The sequence below is a fragment of the Protopterus annectens genome, chromosome 7.part0 (assembly GCF_019279795.1).
Source record: "Protopterus annectens isolate FY-2018-M chromosome 7.part0, PAN1.0, whole genome shotgun sequence".
In the NCBI taxonomy this organism is placed as follows: Eukaryota; Metazoa; Chordata; order Ceratodontiformes; family Protopteridae; genus Protopterus; species Protopterus annectens.
In genome coordinates, this window is record NC_056739.1 from 569,732,589 (window position 1) to 569,751,294 (window position 18,706).

Consider the following 18,706-nt stretch of genomic DNA (forward strand, 5'->3'; position numbering starts at 1 on the left):
TATTATTCGCCACTGGGGATGCACAAGCCAGTGCATTTTTGTGCCAGTCCCAAGCCCGGATAAATCGGGAGGATTGCGTCAGGAAGAGCATCCAGTGTAAAGCTTCGCCAAATAATTCATCTGGACACCAGTAAATATTTCCATACCGGATCGGTCGAAGCCTGGGTTAACAACGACCACCACCAGTACTGTTAGCCAACAGGGTGCTGGCGGAAATTGGGCTACTGTTGGCCGAAGAAGGAGAAGAGGCAGAAGGCATGGCCGAAGGCAGGAAGAGAGGAGAAAGGCTAGGACTGTGGTAGTGAGTGCCGGAACTTTGAATGTTGGCAGTATGACTGGTATAGGGAGAGAGCTAGCTGAAATGATGGACAGAAGGAAGGCTGGTATATTGTGTGTGCAAGAGACAGGATGGAAGGGGAGTAAGGCTAGGCGTATCGGAGGTGGGTTCAAATTGTTTTATCATGGTGTGGATGGGAGGAGAAATGGCGTAGAAGTTATCCTGAAGGAACAGTATGCCAAGAGTGTTTTGGAGGTGAAAGTGTCTGATATAGTGATGTTTATGAAGCTGGAAATTAATTGTGTAATGATGAATGATAGTGCATATGCTCCACAAGTTGGGTGTGCGATGGATATGAGAGAATAATTTTGGAGTGAGTTGGATGAAGTGGTGATGACTGTACCCAAGGGTGAGAGAGAGTTGTGATTGGAGCAGATTTCAATGGGCATGTTGGTGAAGGGAACAGAGGGGATGAGGAAGTGATGGGTAGGTATGGTGTTAAACAAAGGAATGCAGAAGGTCAGATGGTAGTGGATTTTGCGAAAAAAGGATGGACGTGGCTGTGGTGAATATCTATTTTAACAAGAGAGAGGAGCATAGGGTGACATATACAAAAGTGGAGAAATATGCACACAGGTGGATAATGTCTTATGTAGGAGGGCCAGTTTGAAGGAGATTGGAGACTGTGAAGTGGTGACCGGGGAAAGTGTAGTTAGGCAGCATAGTATGGTGGTTTGTAGGATGACGTTGGTGATCAAGAAGAGGAGGAGGAGTGTGAGGGCAGCACCAAAGATCAAATGGTGGAAACTGAAAAAGGGTAATTGTGAGGTGGAGTTCAGGGATGAGGTGGAGTTCAGGGATGAGTTAAGACAGGCACTGGGTGGCAGTGAAGAGTTACCAAATAGCTGGGTAACTACAGAGCTAGTAAGGTGCTTGGTATGCCTCTGGGCAGAGGAAGGACAACAAGGAGACATGGTGGTGGAATGAGGAAGTACAGGAGAGTATACAGAGAAAGAGGTTGGCAAAGAAGTGGGATTGTCAGAGAGATGAAGAAAGTAGACAGGAGTATAAGGAGATGAGGTGCATGGCAAACAGGTGGTGAAGGCTAAGCATAAGGCATATGAAGAGTTGTATGAAAGGTTGGACACTGAGGGAGAGAAGGACCTGTACCAATTGGCTAGACAGAGGGACCGAGCTAGGAAAGATGTGCAGCAGGTAAGGGTGATAAAGGATAATGAGGGAAACATACAAGCGAGGAGAGTGTGTTGAGTAAATGGAAAGAGTACTTTGAGGGGTTGATTGAATGAAGAGAGGGAGAGAAAGTTGGATGATGTGGGGGGATAGTGAATCATGAAGTACAATAGATTAGATTAGCAAGGAGGAAGTAAGGATAGCTATGAAGAGGATGAAGAATAGAAAGGCTGTTGGTCCAGATGACATACCTGTGGAAGCATGGAGGTGTTTAGGTGAAATGGCAGTGGAGTTTTTAACCAGATTGTTTAATGACATTTTGGAAAGTGAGAGGATGCCTGAGGAATGGAGAAAGTGTTTTGGTACTTATTTTTAAGACTAAGGGTGATGTTCAGAGCTGTAGTAACTACAGAGGAAATAAATTGATCAGTCACAGCATGCAGTTATGGGAAAGAGTAGTGGAAGCTAGGTTAGGAAGGGACGTGATGATTAGTGATCAGCAATATGGTTTCATGCTTCTGTGTCACTGTTAGACAGAGGCACAGTATACTAACCTCAAAAAAGGGCATAGCAAAATTCATTTAAAATGGGTGGCGAAAGCCAAACACACTCTGGCTAGGCTTATAAATGCCCTAGGGCAGATAGCCTAGTATGAACATATAAGAGCACTACAGATGAGATGTTTGCTCTGAGAGTGTTGATGGTCAGAGACTTGCATTGTGTTTTTGTAGACTTGGAAAGCATGTGACAGGGTGCCTAGAGAGGAGTTGTGGTATTGTATGAGGAAGTCAGGAGTATCAGAGAAGTATGTAAGAGTGGTACAGGATATGTACGAGGGTAGTGTGAAGTGCTGAGGTCTGCAGTGTGAGTGACAGATATGTTTAAGGTGGAGGTGGGGTTACATAAACTATCAGCTCTGAGCCCTTATTTGCAGTGGTGATGGACACGTTGACAGACAAAATTAGACTGGAGTCCCCGTGGACTATGACATTTGCAGATGACATTGTGATCTGTAGTGAGAGTAGGGAACAGGTGGAGGAGACCCTGGAGAGATGGAGATATGCTCTAGAGAGAAGAGGAATGAAGGTCAGCAGGACTAAGACAGAATATATATGTGTGTGAATGAGAGGAGGATAGAAGAATGGTGAGGATGCAAAGAGTAGAGAAGGTGAAGGTGGATGAATTTAAATACTTGGGATTAATAGTTCAGAGTAACTGTGTGTGGAAGAGAGGTGAAGAGGAGATTAAAGGCAGGATGAAGTGGGTGGAGAAGTGTGTCAGGAGTGATTTGTGACACACTACTACCAGTAAGAGTAGGTCTAAAAGAGAGTAGTGAGAACAGCTATGTTATATGGGTTGGAGACAGTGGCATTGACAAAAAGGTAGGAGTTTTGAGCTGGATGTGGCAGAGTTAAAGATGTTAAGATTTGCAATGGGTGTGACGAGGGTGGACAGGATTAGGATTAAGTATATTAGAGGGTCAACCCAGGTTGGAAGGTTTGGAGACAAAGCCGGAGACAAAGCCAGAGACAAGATTACGTTGGTTTGGACATGTGCTGAGGAGGGATGCTAAGTATATTGGGGGAAAAAGATGCTAAGGATGACGCTACCAGGTAACAGGAAAAGAGGAAGGCCTAAGATAAGGTTTATGGATGTAGTGAGAGAGGGCATGCAGGTGGTTTGTGTGACAGAGCAAGTTGCAGAGGACAGGAAGAAATGGAAACACATGATCCGCTGTGGCGACCCCTAATGGGAACAGCCGAAAGATGATGATTAAATTCTCAACTTCTCTAGGTTTTTTTTTTTTCTCCCTATTTACTGTCCCTGCTATGAATAAACAACAATACAGCATTTAATTTGTCTGTTTCTTCCCACTGGAACAGTACCTTACTGTACTATGTTGGTTTCACTTTCAAAAAACTTTTGTCCTGCCCTGGGAAAGTCTCCAATTTACTGATGTCATCAAGGCCACTGGATACAGGTAGTTTTCTGGCCATTTCCCTCCCCAAACTGACATCACCACTACCGTCCTAAAAAAACACCCATGCTATGATGTCACAGCTCCCTGGTTCTTCCCCTACCCATACAAAAAGTAAAGGCAAGAACAAGGAAACAGTACAGGAGTCAAGTCTCTTGCTGTGAGTTGTCAATCACAATAGGTAACCGCTCAAATTACCCTTAGCACTTTGACTCATTTCCCATCCTCCTTCACATCTAACTTCCCTAGCTATCAAAGTTGTACAAATTCAAGCTTCACAAAAGACTGCATTTTAGCCATTCTAAAAGCAGCAGCAGTAAAAGGCACTTTGAAAGTCTGTTTTCTGGCATTTACACTGTTTGTGTTTTAAGTCATCATTGAACGGCATGAAATGTTAAGTATGCATGTAAAATCAATGCAGTGACAGGAGCTTTAGGAAGAAAGAGGCCTGCGTGATATAATTTTTTACAAACAAGCATTGGATTATGGGATACCACTGGATTATGGGATACCTAGAGGCAGATTAAACAATCAGAATTACTTTGCTGCCAGACCCCATGTGGTCAGATTAAGAAATTACATATAAAATATTTAAAAACCTGTGAATAGTCCCAGAGTGGTGTTAAAATGTAAATGTTTTTTGAGTCTATGGGTGCGGTTTTCCTTTAAAATGCTTCATTTGGCTGCATATAGCCTTGTAATGAACTTACTCCAATTGTATTTACTCCATGTCGTACTATTGCTGTGTATGCTCTTGTAATGTAATGTATTCGTTCCAAATGTATTTGCTTTATGTCCTTCACTTAACGGTATGTTTGTTTCTTATTAGCCTCTGCAGTTTTTCTCCCTGGGACTCCACTGAAAATGGTCTCTTTGGCCCAATGGTCTATCCCGGTAAACAAATGCAAATAAAATAATTTGAATAAATACAAACAGAGAATACCTAAGGGTACAGAAGAAGGAAGAACGGACTACCAACAATGGTAGTAAAAATGCTGAAAACTCAAAGAAGGTTACTGAGGCTAAGGGATTAATTTAACAAATAAAGAGAAGAGAAAACTATTTAAAGGTAAGAAGAAATGGAAAATTTTCACTCACAAAACTCCAAAGGAGCTTATGAAATTGCAATTTCGACCATCTTGAAGAGCAGCAAATGAGATCTGAGGGATTGTAGTGGTCAGGGGCATTACAGGTAAGGGAGGAGCTCGAGATTTGGATGCTCGAATCTTTAGAAAGTGGCCAAGTCGGTCCAAGGATCAGATCCAAACCCATATTGAGGAATGAATGAAAATGACATCAGATTTTGATGTTTGAGGTTTCTTGTCTTAAGCTAGGAGGACTTGGACAGTGTTAAGAAACTCAGGATAACTTGGTTTAGTGGAAGTGCTCTGTGCTTGCTTTGTTGTGCTTCCCGAATCTGTTCTGACATGAGAAAGTAGCCTCCAACTTAAGTAAATGCTTACCTCACAATTATTAAGTGGGTGTGTATCAGTAGAGGTTTTTAGGAAGTATGTGTTAAGTTACTACAGTGCCCCCAAGTACTTGGCTGTCAGACTAGCCATAGAAGGGGCAAAAGCTGAATGAGTTTCCATATTAATCAGTGCAGGCCATGTGGTGTATAACCAAACAGGATAGGTTAGCAACTTGGTCTTGGTATAATGTACAGTGGGGGTAACTGAGTGGACTAGAAGGTGATATGATATATGGCATAAGTACAGGAATACGAGTTGCCCAACACTGGTGTAATATTCACACGCACAGAAATTACAGTAAACATGGAGGATCAATAATCAGAAACAAGTGGCACATTTTAAATCTATTGGCTTTACTCATTAGGTAGAGACCATGTTAGCCTACTTAATAAAACTAATGAGCATCAGATGTCTAGCCCAATAGATCCAGGCACAGTAATTGTATTAGCTGTAGATAATGTAAATGAGTATAATCAAATTCAGTAATTGTAATGCCAGTAGTTTCTGTGCAGTATCAGTAGGGCAGGTAGTCAGTTAATAAAAGAATGCCACATAGGCACAGTAAACTAATCTTAAAAGGGTACCTTCTGTGACCTACTTTACAGAGGCACAGTAGGCTAATCTAATAGGGAGGCGGAAGCCAAATACACTCTGGCTAGGCTTGTAAATGCCCTAGGTCAGATAGCCTAGTATCTACTTATGAACCTATAAGTAATCTGTATTATCTATAGTACAGTACTGTACAGCAGTATCTAAAACACTACAATGATCAGTAACCAGCGTAAAGGCAACAAAACCAATGATCAGAAAGTACAGCCAGTGACTACAAGTTAATTTGGTTATATAGTATCAATAACAGGCAACACTGCAGTATTATCTTGGGGTTTGCCAGTACTGAGCAACAAGGCACAGTAGTGCAGTATTGTTTAAACTCAGTAGCACAACCATTACAAAACAAGTGATAATTTTAGCAATTTGACCCCAAGAAGTGCAGTCAGTAAGTTCAATACGCTTAAAAAAATCACTGCATGAAATAAGGCAGTAGCAAAATCAACCAGAGTAATAGAATAGGTTGTAACAAAGGCCCTAACGTGTTTAACACATACAAAAAGGGTGAAGAGCGTCCCTTACCCATTGTAGACTCCCTTGTTGGATACCCAATACAGTAAAAACCTGGATTGCAGCAACTCATAGAATTTAGCTAGCCTCCTGGTATTTTATTCTGTAAGACTCCTCCTTTTAGAAGCCAGCCAGTCAAAATCCAGCCAACATTTTAACAGAAACTAGCCACTCAGAATAAGCACTGCAATCCCTCACTCAAACCCAAGCTCAAGTAACTGACACACGGAAGATTCTCTGTTCAACAAAGGCTGTAAAGCTGCAGACCCAGCTCTAGAAATCCAGTAAAGTCCTCCTAGTGCATTTTAGTAGCAGAAACCCAGATGAAAGGACTTTGTTGTCTTCTACTCCTCATTTTCTATTGTCGTATTCTTCTTGAGCAGCCCAGCATTAAAGAGCACTGAACTGAGCAAGCCTCCTGGTATTTAAAGCCTGTAAGGCACTGCTTCTCCAATCCCCCACCTTACAGAAGCCAGTCAGTCAAAATGAAGCCAACACCCCCACAGAAACTGGCCTAGCAAAATTGATCAATGCAGTCCTTCACTGGCTCCGAAGCTCATTTTAGCTGTCATGTGGGAGCCTCTTTTCTATCTAAAGGCTGTAAACAGTGCAGACCCCGTCCTACGAAGTTAATTCCTTGTAGTGTGGTGAATCTTCAACAACCCAGGTGGAAAAGGGCCTTGTAGTCTTTTCTTTCTCTGTTGTCTTTGGCATAGTCCAGCACTAAAGAGCAGTGAACTGAGCAATCTTCCTGTTATTTAAAGCCTACAAGCCCCCCCCCCCCCCAAGACGCTGGCCAATCAAAATTACAGCTGCCACTACCCCTGCAGAAACTGGCCCAATTAGTCAAGCACTCCAGTCCCTTACTGGAACCCTAGCTGAAATAGCTGTGATGTAGAGCCTCTTTTCTTACTAAAGGCTGGGGCACTGCAGACCTGTTCTTAGGAGGCTAGTGAAGTCCTTGTAGTGTATTGAATCAGGAGGAACTTGGATGGAAAAGGGCTTTATAGTAAGTAGTCTTCTCTTCATCCTGCATTGTCTTCAGAGTAGCCCAGTACTGATGGCGAGGCATGACACAGTTACTAGGCTTTGTTGTTAACCTAGTGTTCTGCTGTAACATTTGGGTTTAGCCTCAGATTATGTTGTTATAGACCATTTTGCTGTAAATCCACAAATTAATAATTATAATCACTGTAATAACATTTGAACACAATCTAACATGAGCAATCAGATTTCTGATTGTAGAATTAAACACAAGAAAAACAGCACATACAGAACTGAGGACTAATCAGTGGAGAGATTGTAATAGTCACTGTCTGTAATCTGACTGATTTACACATAACTAATCACTGTGGTTTATGTATTCTGAGGTAACATGATGCAGTAATTAGTTAATAAATGCACTGTTTTTTATCCCCTGCAGAACAGAAAAAGGCATCACCATCATGCAACATTAATTGCTTTATAGACCATTTGCTGAGCTTAAAAATGTGTAGCTAAGAAGCTGGCTAAATCTGTATTAGAAGGCTGGTGAGGAATTTTCCATCTGATGCTTTATATGAATGTATTGTCAGTGGAAGTTATAGGACCCATAACCTCGTATCCTGAGGTAAATTTAAAATTGCTTTTGAGCCCATCAATAGATATGGTGCTTGTGTTTTTCACATAAGTAGGTGTGTGCATTCTTTCTGTATATTCTGTGTGTAAGTTATAAGCAGGTCCAGTACCTTTATTTATTTTATATTTGTTGACCGGGCTAGCCTAGCTGGATACATGTCCATTTTCAGTAGAGGCCCGAGGAGAAAAGCTCCAAGCATAAGTAAATTACAGAATACAAAATTAAAAAATGGCTTGATTCCAATACATTAGAGAGCAAAAAATTGTTGGAAAACAAAAGTTATTTTGTGAACAATAGTACAGAGTCTTGCCATAGGTTTAAGAAACAATCAAGCACAAATTTACACAATATTTGAAAATTATTATTCATTAAGTGAAAGAGGGAGAAAGAGAAAAGGCAGGAAAACACAAGTACTAGTATAAAGTTAGCTTCTATTGATTAATGCTGCAGAGGGGCCATAGCCCAGGAGGAAGGGGTATAGCAAGTAGAGAAATAAGAGGATAAGTATGATTCAGTCAGGCTTAGGGCAGGGACAAAGCCAGTGTATTTTTTTAGATGTTCTCGGAGATGTTTCTTGAAGAGTGGTGTAGATGAGAGAGAAGTGAGCGTTCTAGGAAGCTTGTTCCAGATTTTGCCCACAACATTGGTAAAGGGTGAGTCCCAAGCTTTGTTATTAGATATGTTGGCAATTAGTAGCTTATTAGCTGAGCGTAGTGTTGTAAGGTTTTATATGGTGAGATCAGGTTAGAGAGGATAGGGGTATTAGGGTGGTAAAGGATTTTTTGTGTGATCACAAGTTGATTATATAGTAGTTGGTTTTGTAGTTCTGACCATCCGAGTTGTTTAAGGTTGAGACAGTGGTGGGTTCTATAAGGGGAGTCAGTGGCAAATCTGACTATATTATTATAGCTAGTTTTAAGCTTGGTAAGATTGTGCTTTGATTGGTATATATGGCAGAAGCATACTACCCACACTGTGAAAGTAGCGGATTCCAAATCCGACATCAGACCAGTGACAAGTGGGAGTACCACAGGGTTCAGTCCTGGGTCCTCTCCTGTTTGATATCTACTTATCTGAAGTGCAGGCCAACACAGAAGGTCTTTGGCTAACAATGTTTGCAGATGACTGCAAACTAGGAGCCATAATTGAAACTTCTAACGATGTGGACAAACTACAAAAGGGCCTCACTGAGACGGATACCTGGTGTCAAAGCCATGGCCTGAAGCTCAATGCCAAAAAGTGTATTGTCATCCCCTTTGGTAAAAACTCTGTACCCATGAGCTACCACATAGGTGGTAGTCTACTTAATGCCGAAAATGTGAGACCTTGGGACACAGGTGGACAGTAGTCTCTCCTTTGATAATCACATCGCCACAGTGGTCAGGAAATCCTTCTATGTAGCTCATTTCATCACAAAAGGATTCTCATCCAGAAAAAAGAGAGGTCATTGTTCCCTTCTACTCATCACTCATTAGACCCATTATAGAGTACAACGCCCCTTTTGGTATATACCTCACAAGACATCTACAACAACTGGAAAGACCACAGAAATACTTCACAAAGAGGATTACTGGCCTCAAACAGATGCCCTATGCAGACAGTCTCAAAAAACTACAGCTTTACTCCATCGCATATCGCCTACTCGGGGGCGATCTCTGCCTAACATACAAAGCTATGTCAAACCCAGAGCTGTTGGACATGCTCCACTTAGAGAAATCCGAATCCCTCCGAGCTACATGCTCTAGGGACCGTAACCTTGTCACCACAATAAACAGAACATGCTGGAGGGATAGATTCCTGTCCCAGAGACTTCCCATACTCTGGAACAGACTACCTGTCTATGTCTAACAGAGCTCCTCATTAGCACTCTTCAAGAAAAGTCTTGATTGGATGGGAAATGGGAAATTCACCCCAGGGATCACTTCTGTGGCTCTGCTCGACAGGGGCACAGGAAAATAATTTTCTTGGATGGCGACCAGGGTACATTTTTTGGCTAGGCTTGTATGGGCCCTAGGGCCGATAGCCTAGTACCTATCTACCTACCTATAATAGGGTAGAAGTGAGATGAGCCTGGGCAATGGTGGTTCTAGCTAGTGGTGTAAGGAAGGGTTTGATTCTATACAGGGAGCCTAATTTTATATTGACAGTTTTTATAGTATTGTTGATATGGTCATCATAGCTGAGGTTATGATCAATGGTTATGCCCAGGAGATGTGCAGTAGGATCAGGGGAAATACAAGTTCCATTATTAGAGGTAATTGTGAAGTGGATCTGTGGAGATTTTTGGGTGGGAGTAAAAAGTAATTTAGTTTTTTTTTTGGTTAAGGATGAGGCAATGATGGGTGAACCACTTCTCAACAGAGTTAAATACAGTTTGAGTAAGGGTCTGGAGAGAGGTTGATGACTTAGCAGTACAGATTAAAGTAGTGTCATCAGAGTATTGTATACAGGTGGCTTGAGGAAAAACAGTATGGATATCGTTAATAAAAATGGAAAAGAAGAGGGCCTAGGATAGAGCCTTGAGGGACTCCAATGTTCACTGGGAGGGGTGTGGAAAGATTATTGTCCCAGAGCACTGCTTGTCTATTTTCTAGATAGGATTTAAACCAAAGAATTGCTTGTGGGTCAACAGATTGGGCTTTTAACACACTGATAAGTAAGTTATGGTTGACCCATATCAAAGGCTTTTGATAGGTCAATAAATAGAGCGGATGAGAGAGAGTTATTGTTTCGATTCCTGTTTATACAGTCAGTAAAAGCAGGGCAGTAGTAGTGCTATGAAAGGGCCTAAAGCCGTGCTGGCAGTTGGCAAGTAAATTATTGTGGAGCAGGTGTTGTAGTAGTTGACGGTGAATACATTTTTCCATTACTTTGGCTAGTGGAGAAGAGCAGTGCAATTGGTTGGAAGTTGGAGATATCAGTGGATTTACCTCCTTTATGCAAGGGAATAATATGGGAGACTTTCCCTCCTTTACCTGTATTATTTATTTTTAAAAACGCAGGAGGCCGTGTACTAAAAACTTGGGAGTAACACTGAGAAATGAAGCGTTAACCTCCTCCCATTGGAGGTATCCTTCAGAGTACTTTTTAGCATATGTTTTGATTTTTCAGTATGCGCTGTGGCATCATCAAACCCCTTTTTCCCATTTTCTACATGGAGGTTGAGTTGTCATGTCAACTGTTGCCATCTCTTTCTATTCATTGCCACTACCCTTCCTTCTTTGACACTCATGCCTGAATGTTGCAGATCTTCTCTCTCACAATCGATCCATCCTGTTTGCTGGATGCCATTGTTTCCTCTTGCCTTCTTCCTGTCTGTCCGAAATCTTTTTCACCAGATTTTCTTATGCTTTTCTGCACGTCAGCATGAACCACCATAATCAGTATGCTGTGTAACAGCTGTATGAAAGTAAGTAAGGAAGGTACTGCTATAACATGGTTAATAGCAGTTTAGACTGATACAAGGTAACACGCCATAAATATGAAATAATTGCATGCCGTAACTAAAAATACTTTTATTGTTTGTCTATTTACAGTGCCTTTTCTCCTAGGTATAGGATTCTGTGGTCTGAACTGAATCAGCAGTCTACAAGTGAGGGATTCTGCACTCTGCTTGCCAGTCTGGCCATCATATGTGACATCCATGTGTCTTTACGTCTGGCTGACCCTATATAGGAAATAGTGACATAAGTGGGACTTGCCACTTGAAAAAAACTAAAACTTCAGTGTGCCATAAGAAACTGATTGCCACTGCAGATATCAAAAAACAGCACTGATCTTTTGCATCAGCATTATGCAAAATGAGAAGTACTACTTAAGATATATGCTTCAAGAACTGCCTGTATCTGAGAGAGTGATAGGTATGCTGAAGCGTGTGTGTGTGTGTGTGTGTGTGTGTGTGTGTGTGTGTGTGTGTGTGTGTGTGTGTATATATATATATATATATATATATATATATATATATGTAGACATGTAGGTTGGAAAATTCTGCACCACCAAAAGGAAGCAGGGTAGACGAGCTACGTAGTACTACAAAGGCAGTTGTAGGGCATCTGTAGTTGTGTATATATACAGAATTAGTAATTTTTTTATATATACAGCCTTAGTAGTTTTTTGTATCTTTACTAACCAGGGTGCTACTCCAGCAATGTAAATATGCAGTAATGTGCTTTTAAAAAGCTTTAGGGCAACACTACATTTTAACAACTGTTATCTTTCCTATAATAAGTGCAGTCCTCTCCACATGTGTAATTTCACATACAAATTGTTCCACCTACACTTCAAAGTTCTTTACTGTTTTATTTTGGTTACTAAGTGCAGTTGTAAACCTAAGTATTTTGGCAAGGTGCATCCATTTAAAAGGAGTTGGGGAAGATGAATGACTCATCCTCATTTGCCTGTTTTTCAGGGAGTAACTTGGTTGTATGTTTACTAACACCAGGGCCAGTGTTCCTTATATGTCCTTTAATACCTGTGCTATGGCTGGTAAATCTTCCATAGTGTCCAAAGTTAACAGCATGCAGCCATGAGCAGACATAAGTATTTGTGTGTCTGTTGGAGGTAAAAACTAGTCAGAGAATGAAGTGCCTTAGCCCATAAACAAAGTATCCGTGTCCAAAGAACAACGAGGTATCAAACTCTGCTCAGGACAGAGATTTATTAAACAATAATGAATAAAAGTGAGCACTTTCACGTCTAACTCGGACGCTTCTTCAGACTTTTGAAAGTCTGAAGAAGTGGCCGAGTTAGACGTGAAAGTGCTCACCGTTATTTATCAATTTGTTATTGTTTAATACATCTCTGTGCCTGAGCAGTGTTTGATATCTCATTGTTCTTTGGACATTGATCCGTGTGTCTCTGCCAAATAATTCCTATCCATGTAACTCCATAAAATTCCTCGAGGTAGGTCAAGGGTTCATCGGAAAGCTGAAATAGAGTGGGGGAAATGGGACAGCTGTATTATTTATTTTATTTAGAGGGAAAAGGAAGGAGAAAGAGTAGTTCTTTCTGAAACTTTAGCAGCAGAATTAAAGTAGAACACCTGTATGGCTGTTTTAAGTTTTAGTGGAGGGGGGCTTTGTTTTCTATAACGCACATATAATATCTGTTGAACAAGAAAAATACTTTACAAAAGTCTGCTATAGTGCTAGTGGCTCATTCAGCAGACTTTTTTTTTTTTGTCTTCCATCACTGACGTCACAACATGCAAAAATGTCAGTACTAGATTCTTTTTAAAAAGCTGATTTGTAAGAATGAGGTATTGGTGGAAGTAATGTTTCAAAATACTTGGCCAGTATTTTGGCATGTAATTTAGCTTCTGAATTGTTTAATGATGTAAGCCATAGTTTTTCACTTAGAAATATTTCCCAGATTTCCAGAGTGTAATTCTGGACTCTTGAGCGAGTATAGACGTGTGCCTGTTCGTGTCTTTTAGTTTGAACAGGAAGTTCCTAGGCCTGCCATGCAACATTTTACATGCTATTTTAGTGTGTACGTTTGAGCCTGAAGCCTTACTTTCAACAACAGCCTTTAAAGTTCATGCGCAAGTACTAGGCTATCGGCCCAAGAGTCTACATAAGCCTAGCCAACAGGATTCCTTGGCTTACGCCACCCAAGAAAGTTATTTTCCTGTGCCACTGTCGAGCAGACACTGAAGTGATCCCCGGGGTGTATTTTCTATTTCCCAGCCACTCTTCAAGATTTTTCTTGGAGTGCTATTAAAGAACTTTGCTTGACATAGATGGGTAGCCTGTCCCAGAGTATGGGAAGTCTCTAGGACAGGAATCTATCCCTCCAGCATGTCCTGTTTATTGTGGTGACAAGGTTTAGGTCCTTAGATCGTGTAGCTCAGAGGGATTGGGATTTCTTTAGGTGTAGCATGTCCAACAGCTCTGGGTTTGACATGGCTTTATATGTTAGGCAGAGATCACATCGGAGTAGGCAATATACTACAGAGTATAGCTGGAGTTTTTTGAGGCGGTCAGTGTAGGGCATTTGTTCGAGGCCAGTAATCCTCTTTGTGAGGTACTTCTGTGGCCTTTCCAGCTGCTGCAGATGTCTTGTGAGGTACATTCCAAAACGGGTGTTGTACTGTATAATGGGTCATGGGTCTAATGAGTGTCGAGTAGAGGGGAACAATGACCTTTTTTTTTTTTTTTTTTTTTTTTTTCCTGGATGAGAATCCTTTTATGATGTGTGCCACGTAGAAGGACTTCCTGACTACTGTGGCAATGTGACTATCAAAGGGGAGACTACTGTCCACCTGGGTCCCAAGGTCTCTTATCACGCATTCAGTGTTAAATAGATTGCTGCCTATGTGGCAGTTCATGGGTACAGAGTTTATACCAAAGGGGATTACACTGCACTTTTTGGCATTGAGCTTGAGGCCATGGCTCTGACACCAGGCATCTGTCTTGGCGAGGCCCTTCTGTAGGATGTCCACATCATTTGGGGACTTGCCTATGGCTCCTAGTTTGCAGTCATCTGTGAACTTAGTTAGCCAGAGGCCTTCTGTGTTAGCCTGTACTTCAGAGAAGTAGATACCAAACAGGAGAGGTCCCAGGACAGAACCCTGTGGCACTCCACTTGTCACTGCTTTGAGGTCAGATTTGGAGTCAGCAACTTTTACAGTGTGGGTTCTGTCAGTGAGCCAGTTGGCAACCCATCTTGTGACGTAGGGATTTATACCTAGTTTAGTGAGTTTAGCGGGAGAACCTCTTGCTGTGAGGTGACAATGCTAACCGCTGCACCACCGCGGTGGGAAGTGGAAGCAATAACTATTTTACATTTTCCTGGGCTCAAAAACCTCCACAGATGGTGACCACAGCCATGAAAGTGAGTTTTTTTCTAGTTTCACGGATATTTATTCTGGTAACCTACTGGCTTCAGTGCCTTTAAGGACGTTTCTCTTGGACCGGCAAGAGTCTGAATTAACAGGGAAGCTTTCCTTCAGTGTTCTTTAGACTGTCTACAACTGTTACTTTGTGTTCTTTCTGACTCTTATTAATCAGCTCAGTAATGCTGTCTGTCCATCTGTCTTGCAACTCCCTTTTACCTTTTTTTGCCAGCATAATGTCTTCCACAGTGAATCATAGCTTTACATTATGTGGTCACTGCATCTGAGCTTTAATTGTACTACTTGGCCCTTCAGTGCGCAGTTTATTTCCTTATTGTCTGATATCTCTCAGTCTGAGGAATTCTCGTCACAGTTGAAAAAACATTTATTTTCTGGAACACACAGCCTTGTACATCTTTGAATGTATGGGAGTTTGTTGAAAATGCTATATCTTTGTTCCTCATTATCATATCCATAATTGCCGTAGCTTTCCTTCCAAGAAGCATCTTTTGATTTCATGGCTGTGGTCACCATCTGTGGAGGTTTTTGAGCCCAGGAAAATTTAAAATTGTTATTGCTTCCACTTCCCGCCGTGGTGGTGCAGTGGTTAGCATTGTCACCTCACAGCAAGAGGTTCTCACATTCTATTCTCGGCTGGATCGCCTTCTGTGTGGTGTCTGCATGTTCTCCCCACGGTTGAGTGACATTTAAAGACATGCAGGTAGGTGCGTGTATGAATGGGTGTGCCTTCTTTGAAGGATGGGCATCGGGCTGGCAACTTGGCACCGTAAAAATCTAATGCCAATCATTTAGTGGACTGAAGTTCCGCTGTGGTGACCCCTAACCGGGAAAAGCCGAAATGTTTCCACTTCCCCATCTCTCTGGTAAAGAGTTGATGGGGCAAGATGAGATAATTTGTCTTGGAAATTGAGAAGGAATAGAGCTTTTGCACTCTTAATATTCATCAGCAGGCTTTTTGGTTACTTTTAACTGTCAGAGCTGTATATATGAGGTTGGTAGTATTCCACCAGGCAGTTTTAATTCCTGCATCTGATTGTTGCTGTGTTGTTTTAGCATTTAGATCACAGAGTGAAGCAACCCATTACTTCTGTGGCTTGCCCTTCTGTCCCCCCCCCCCCAATCCAGACTTTTATGGTAATATTAGTAGTTTGCAGTTATTTATGTTCTTTTCTTTTTCTGCCTGACTTGGGTGATAATTAAGCTCCCTGTCTGTGCCACATCATGCAACATGTACAAGGGCAGAGAGTGGAGCCGTCGGCTGTCTGAAGCAACTTGCATTGGTTATTTTGCTAGTGTCTGAAAATAATCACTTTTGATCAGCCGACTTCATTGTCAGAAATCTGTTAGCATATATAAAATATATATGCGAGAGTGGTCTGTGATGAAATGGTTCAAAACTAAGAACATTTTAGATTAGAAGTGTTCTGCTGTGATCCAAATGAGTTGAGATGCTGTAACGCAAGTTCTGACTTGCCAGATTACCCAGTTTTCTGCCATACAATAACTGTTAACTCTCTGCTTCTTCATGATATTACCCCTTTTGGTTGCTGGAAGCCACCTAGCATTAACAGCTGGCTTATTCCTAGGTCTGAGACTGACAGCCACACTTAAATGGCATGCAGACATATCCTGTTATCACAGGAGTGTGGTGAAGATAACCAGGGCTTTTTGGTGCGCTTGCACATTTTATTCCCCCCTCCTCTTGTAGGGACATGTGGTAACATCAGTGTTGCCCATGCATACCATTTACTTTGAGCCATTGTCCTGCATTCCTCTTAATTCTACCTATTCTAGAGCTTCTCTTCCATTTTGTGTTTATAGTCGGGGCAGGGAAAAAAAAGTCTGAGAGAAGGGGAGCAGATGAATGCAAGCTTTACCCCCTGTACTGCTGTCCGTCTGCCATTCGGTATGAATACTGAACATGGGTCACCAGCATCACAGATAACCTCTGTCTTTGTGTCTGCAAGCAAGTGCTGCTCATGGTTATTTGATAGATGACATGGACACAGTAGTACTAATAAAGTGGTGTAGCAGTGCTCACTAATTTGCTATTACCATGTGTGTGAAAAATGAGGCATTGCAGATGAATTAACATTTTTGTTTTCTTTTTCCAGAATGCATTTGGCATTGAAGGACTGATCAGGCTTACTAACTCCCGACTAAGTTCTGTCAAAACCAGGTAAGCAAATGTACACTTTGTCCTTGTAGTTTGTTTTGGAGATTTTTTTGTTATAAATGATTGAAATTTGCATGTATCATAATGCCCTTGAACATATTTTTAATGCCTTTGTTGCTTAAAATGTTACTTTAAGTATGTATTTTCTTCTTGTATATCTTTCTGTTACAGATGTATTTAGATGTTATACTGTGGTCCCTCTTGCACACTTCAGACTTTCCTTGGTTTCCTTGTCTCTACTTTTAGAACCAAAGGAACAGTGTGGTACTTGAGTTTGTGGAAGGTTGAAAGCCAATATTTTCTTTTTTAGTTGATCAGGCTTGGGCTTCATTCGTTCATTTTGTGGAAGCTTTAACTTTATTAGTTGGATAGCACCTTTTTAGTTGGCATAGTAGATGTAAAGGGATATGATGTCTGCTGCCTTCGGTTGTATAGGACATCCGTATCCTAGATAGAAAAGGAGGCAGCCGATGTCACTACCTCAGTCTTCTTTGCCGTGGAACCTGAAGCAGAAGTTTTTGTATGAGTGCCGGTCGGCTGTTTAGCATTTTGATTTCAGACTACGAAAAGTTGAAGTCCTCTACAGCTAAGTACCCCATTGGGGATCTTGTTTTTCTTGCCTAATGAATGTCAGAAAAAGTTAATTGTCTTACCTGTGGAAAGCAGATTTTCCTTAGAGATTTTCATTCTTACTGCATTATTTGTTTAGGCCTTGACCACAACATTCCCGATTTATGATCTCTGTGCTTCATTTAATCCGTGTACTATTCGTCGTCAGATTAAGCTCTTCGCTAAGCACTTTGGAGTTTGGCCCAAGTTTGTCGGTGTGGCATTCACTGGTCTTCAGGCCTCAGATATTCCTAAGAAGCGTAAGGATGAAGACTGAGGCAGGCTTCAGAGAGTCAAATCTTCAGACATTGGGTTAGTTGTCGGTTCAGCGGTAGTCAGGTGCCTTTGCAACCCCTGAAGTCCACAGATTTACTGGCTCAGGCCTTCGGTGAGACCATTTCTGAGTCCTCCATGCCTCCGGCTTCCATTTTGTCTTCGGACCTTCAGCCTGGGACAAAGCAAGCTCCGGTTTCCGAGGCCTCTCTTCATTCCGACAGCAGGCACATGCCGACAACTTCCTCGGTGATCAAGCCTCTTGAGTCCTTCTGACTGTCAGGTAAATCCTCTTGTCGCAGGCCTGTGAAGAAACAGGCTCCAGTTGCTCCTCGTTCCCCTCAATCTCAGATTGTTAAAATGGCTAATGATCTGTTGACTCTCTGTGAGGGGCTCTCGGCCTCCTCCTTCCAAAAGAAGCGGGGGTCTTTCCAGACGCTTTATCTTTTTCTGGCTCTGAGACTTCTAGCATTTCTGCTGATGAAGAGGTGGCTTCTCAGTTTGTTTCTGTTTTTGAGGATTCTGATGCAGAGGAATCCATTCCTTCTGCTTCCTGCTTCTCCTCCGGAAGATTTTTCTTTTGGAGATGCTTTGAATACTCTTAGGGAACATTTCAAATGGGAAAGTCAAGAATACTCTCAATCTAAGAAGAGGGATCAGAAAGTTCTTGAATTTGCCTCAACACAAGCCTCTGGCTGTTCCTCCTGTGTTGGAGGTGGTGGATGTTTTTCTGGAAAATTCCTTGACCCCCCCCCCAACTCTATTCCTCCTGCTCCCAGGAAACCTGACGGATACTATAGAGTTCCTGATTCTCATTTGTTTCTTTACCATAATCCCCTGGCTGACCCAGAGGTTATTTCTCAGGGGCCTAAAGGTTTTAAGGCTACTGTTTCCAGTAATCCTGTTCCTTCTGATAAAGAAGCTAGGAATGTAGACAGGTGGGGAAATAAGGTTTATACTTCTGCCACTCTTGCTGTTAGGGCTATCTATTGTCTCAGTCTCTTTTTTATATGCACAAGTATCAGCAGCATACTTTGGAGGCTATTAAGTCAAACATTTCAAGTGTGCCCCTTTTGGTGGAGAATAAAGCTATGCAGGATTTGCTGATTTCTGCCAGTCTTGTCAACAAGCATTCCT

The 18,706-nt window shown here is 41.8% G+C and overlaps 1 protein-coding gene across 1 annotated transcript in view; it reads left to right on the forward strand.

Moving 5' to 3' along the window:
• Positions 1-18,706, forward strand: part of PELP1 (proline, glutamate and leucine rich protein 1) — a gene marked incomplete in the record, with an annotated part of 1,137,423 nt that overhangs the window by 66,893 nt on the left and 1,051,824 nt on the right. Inside the window, 1 exon segment of the mRNA XM_044076299.1 lies at positions 16,626-16,690. Coding sequence (XP_043932234.1) covers positions 16,626-16,690 — 65 coding nt within the window.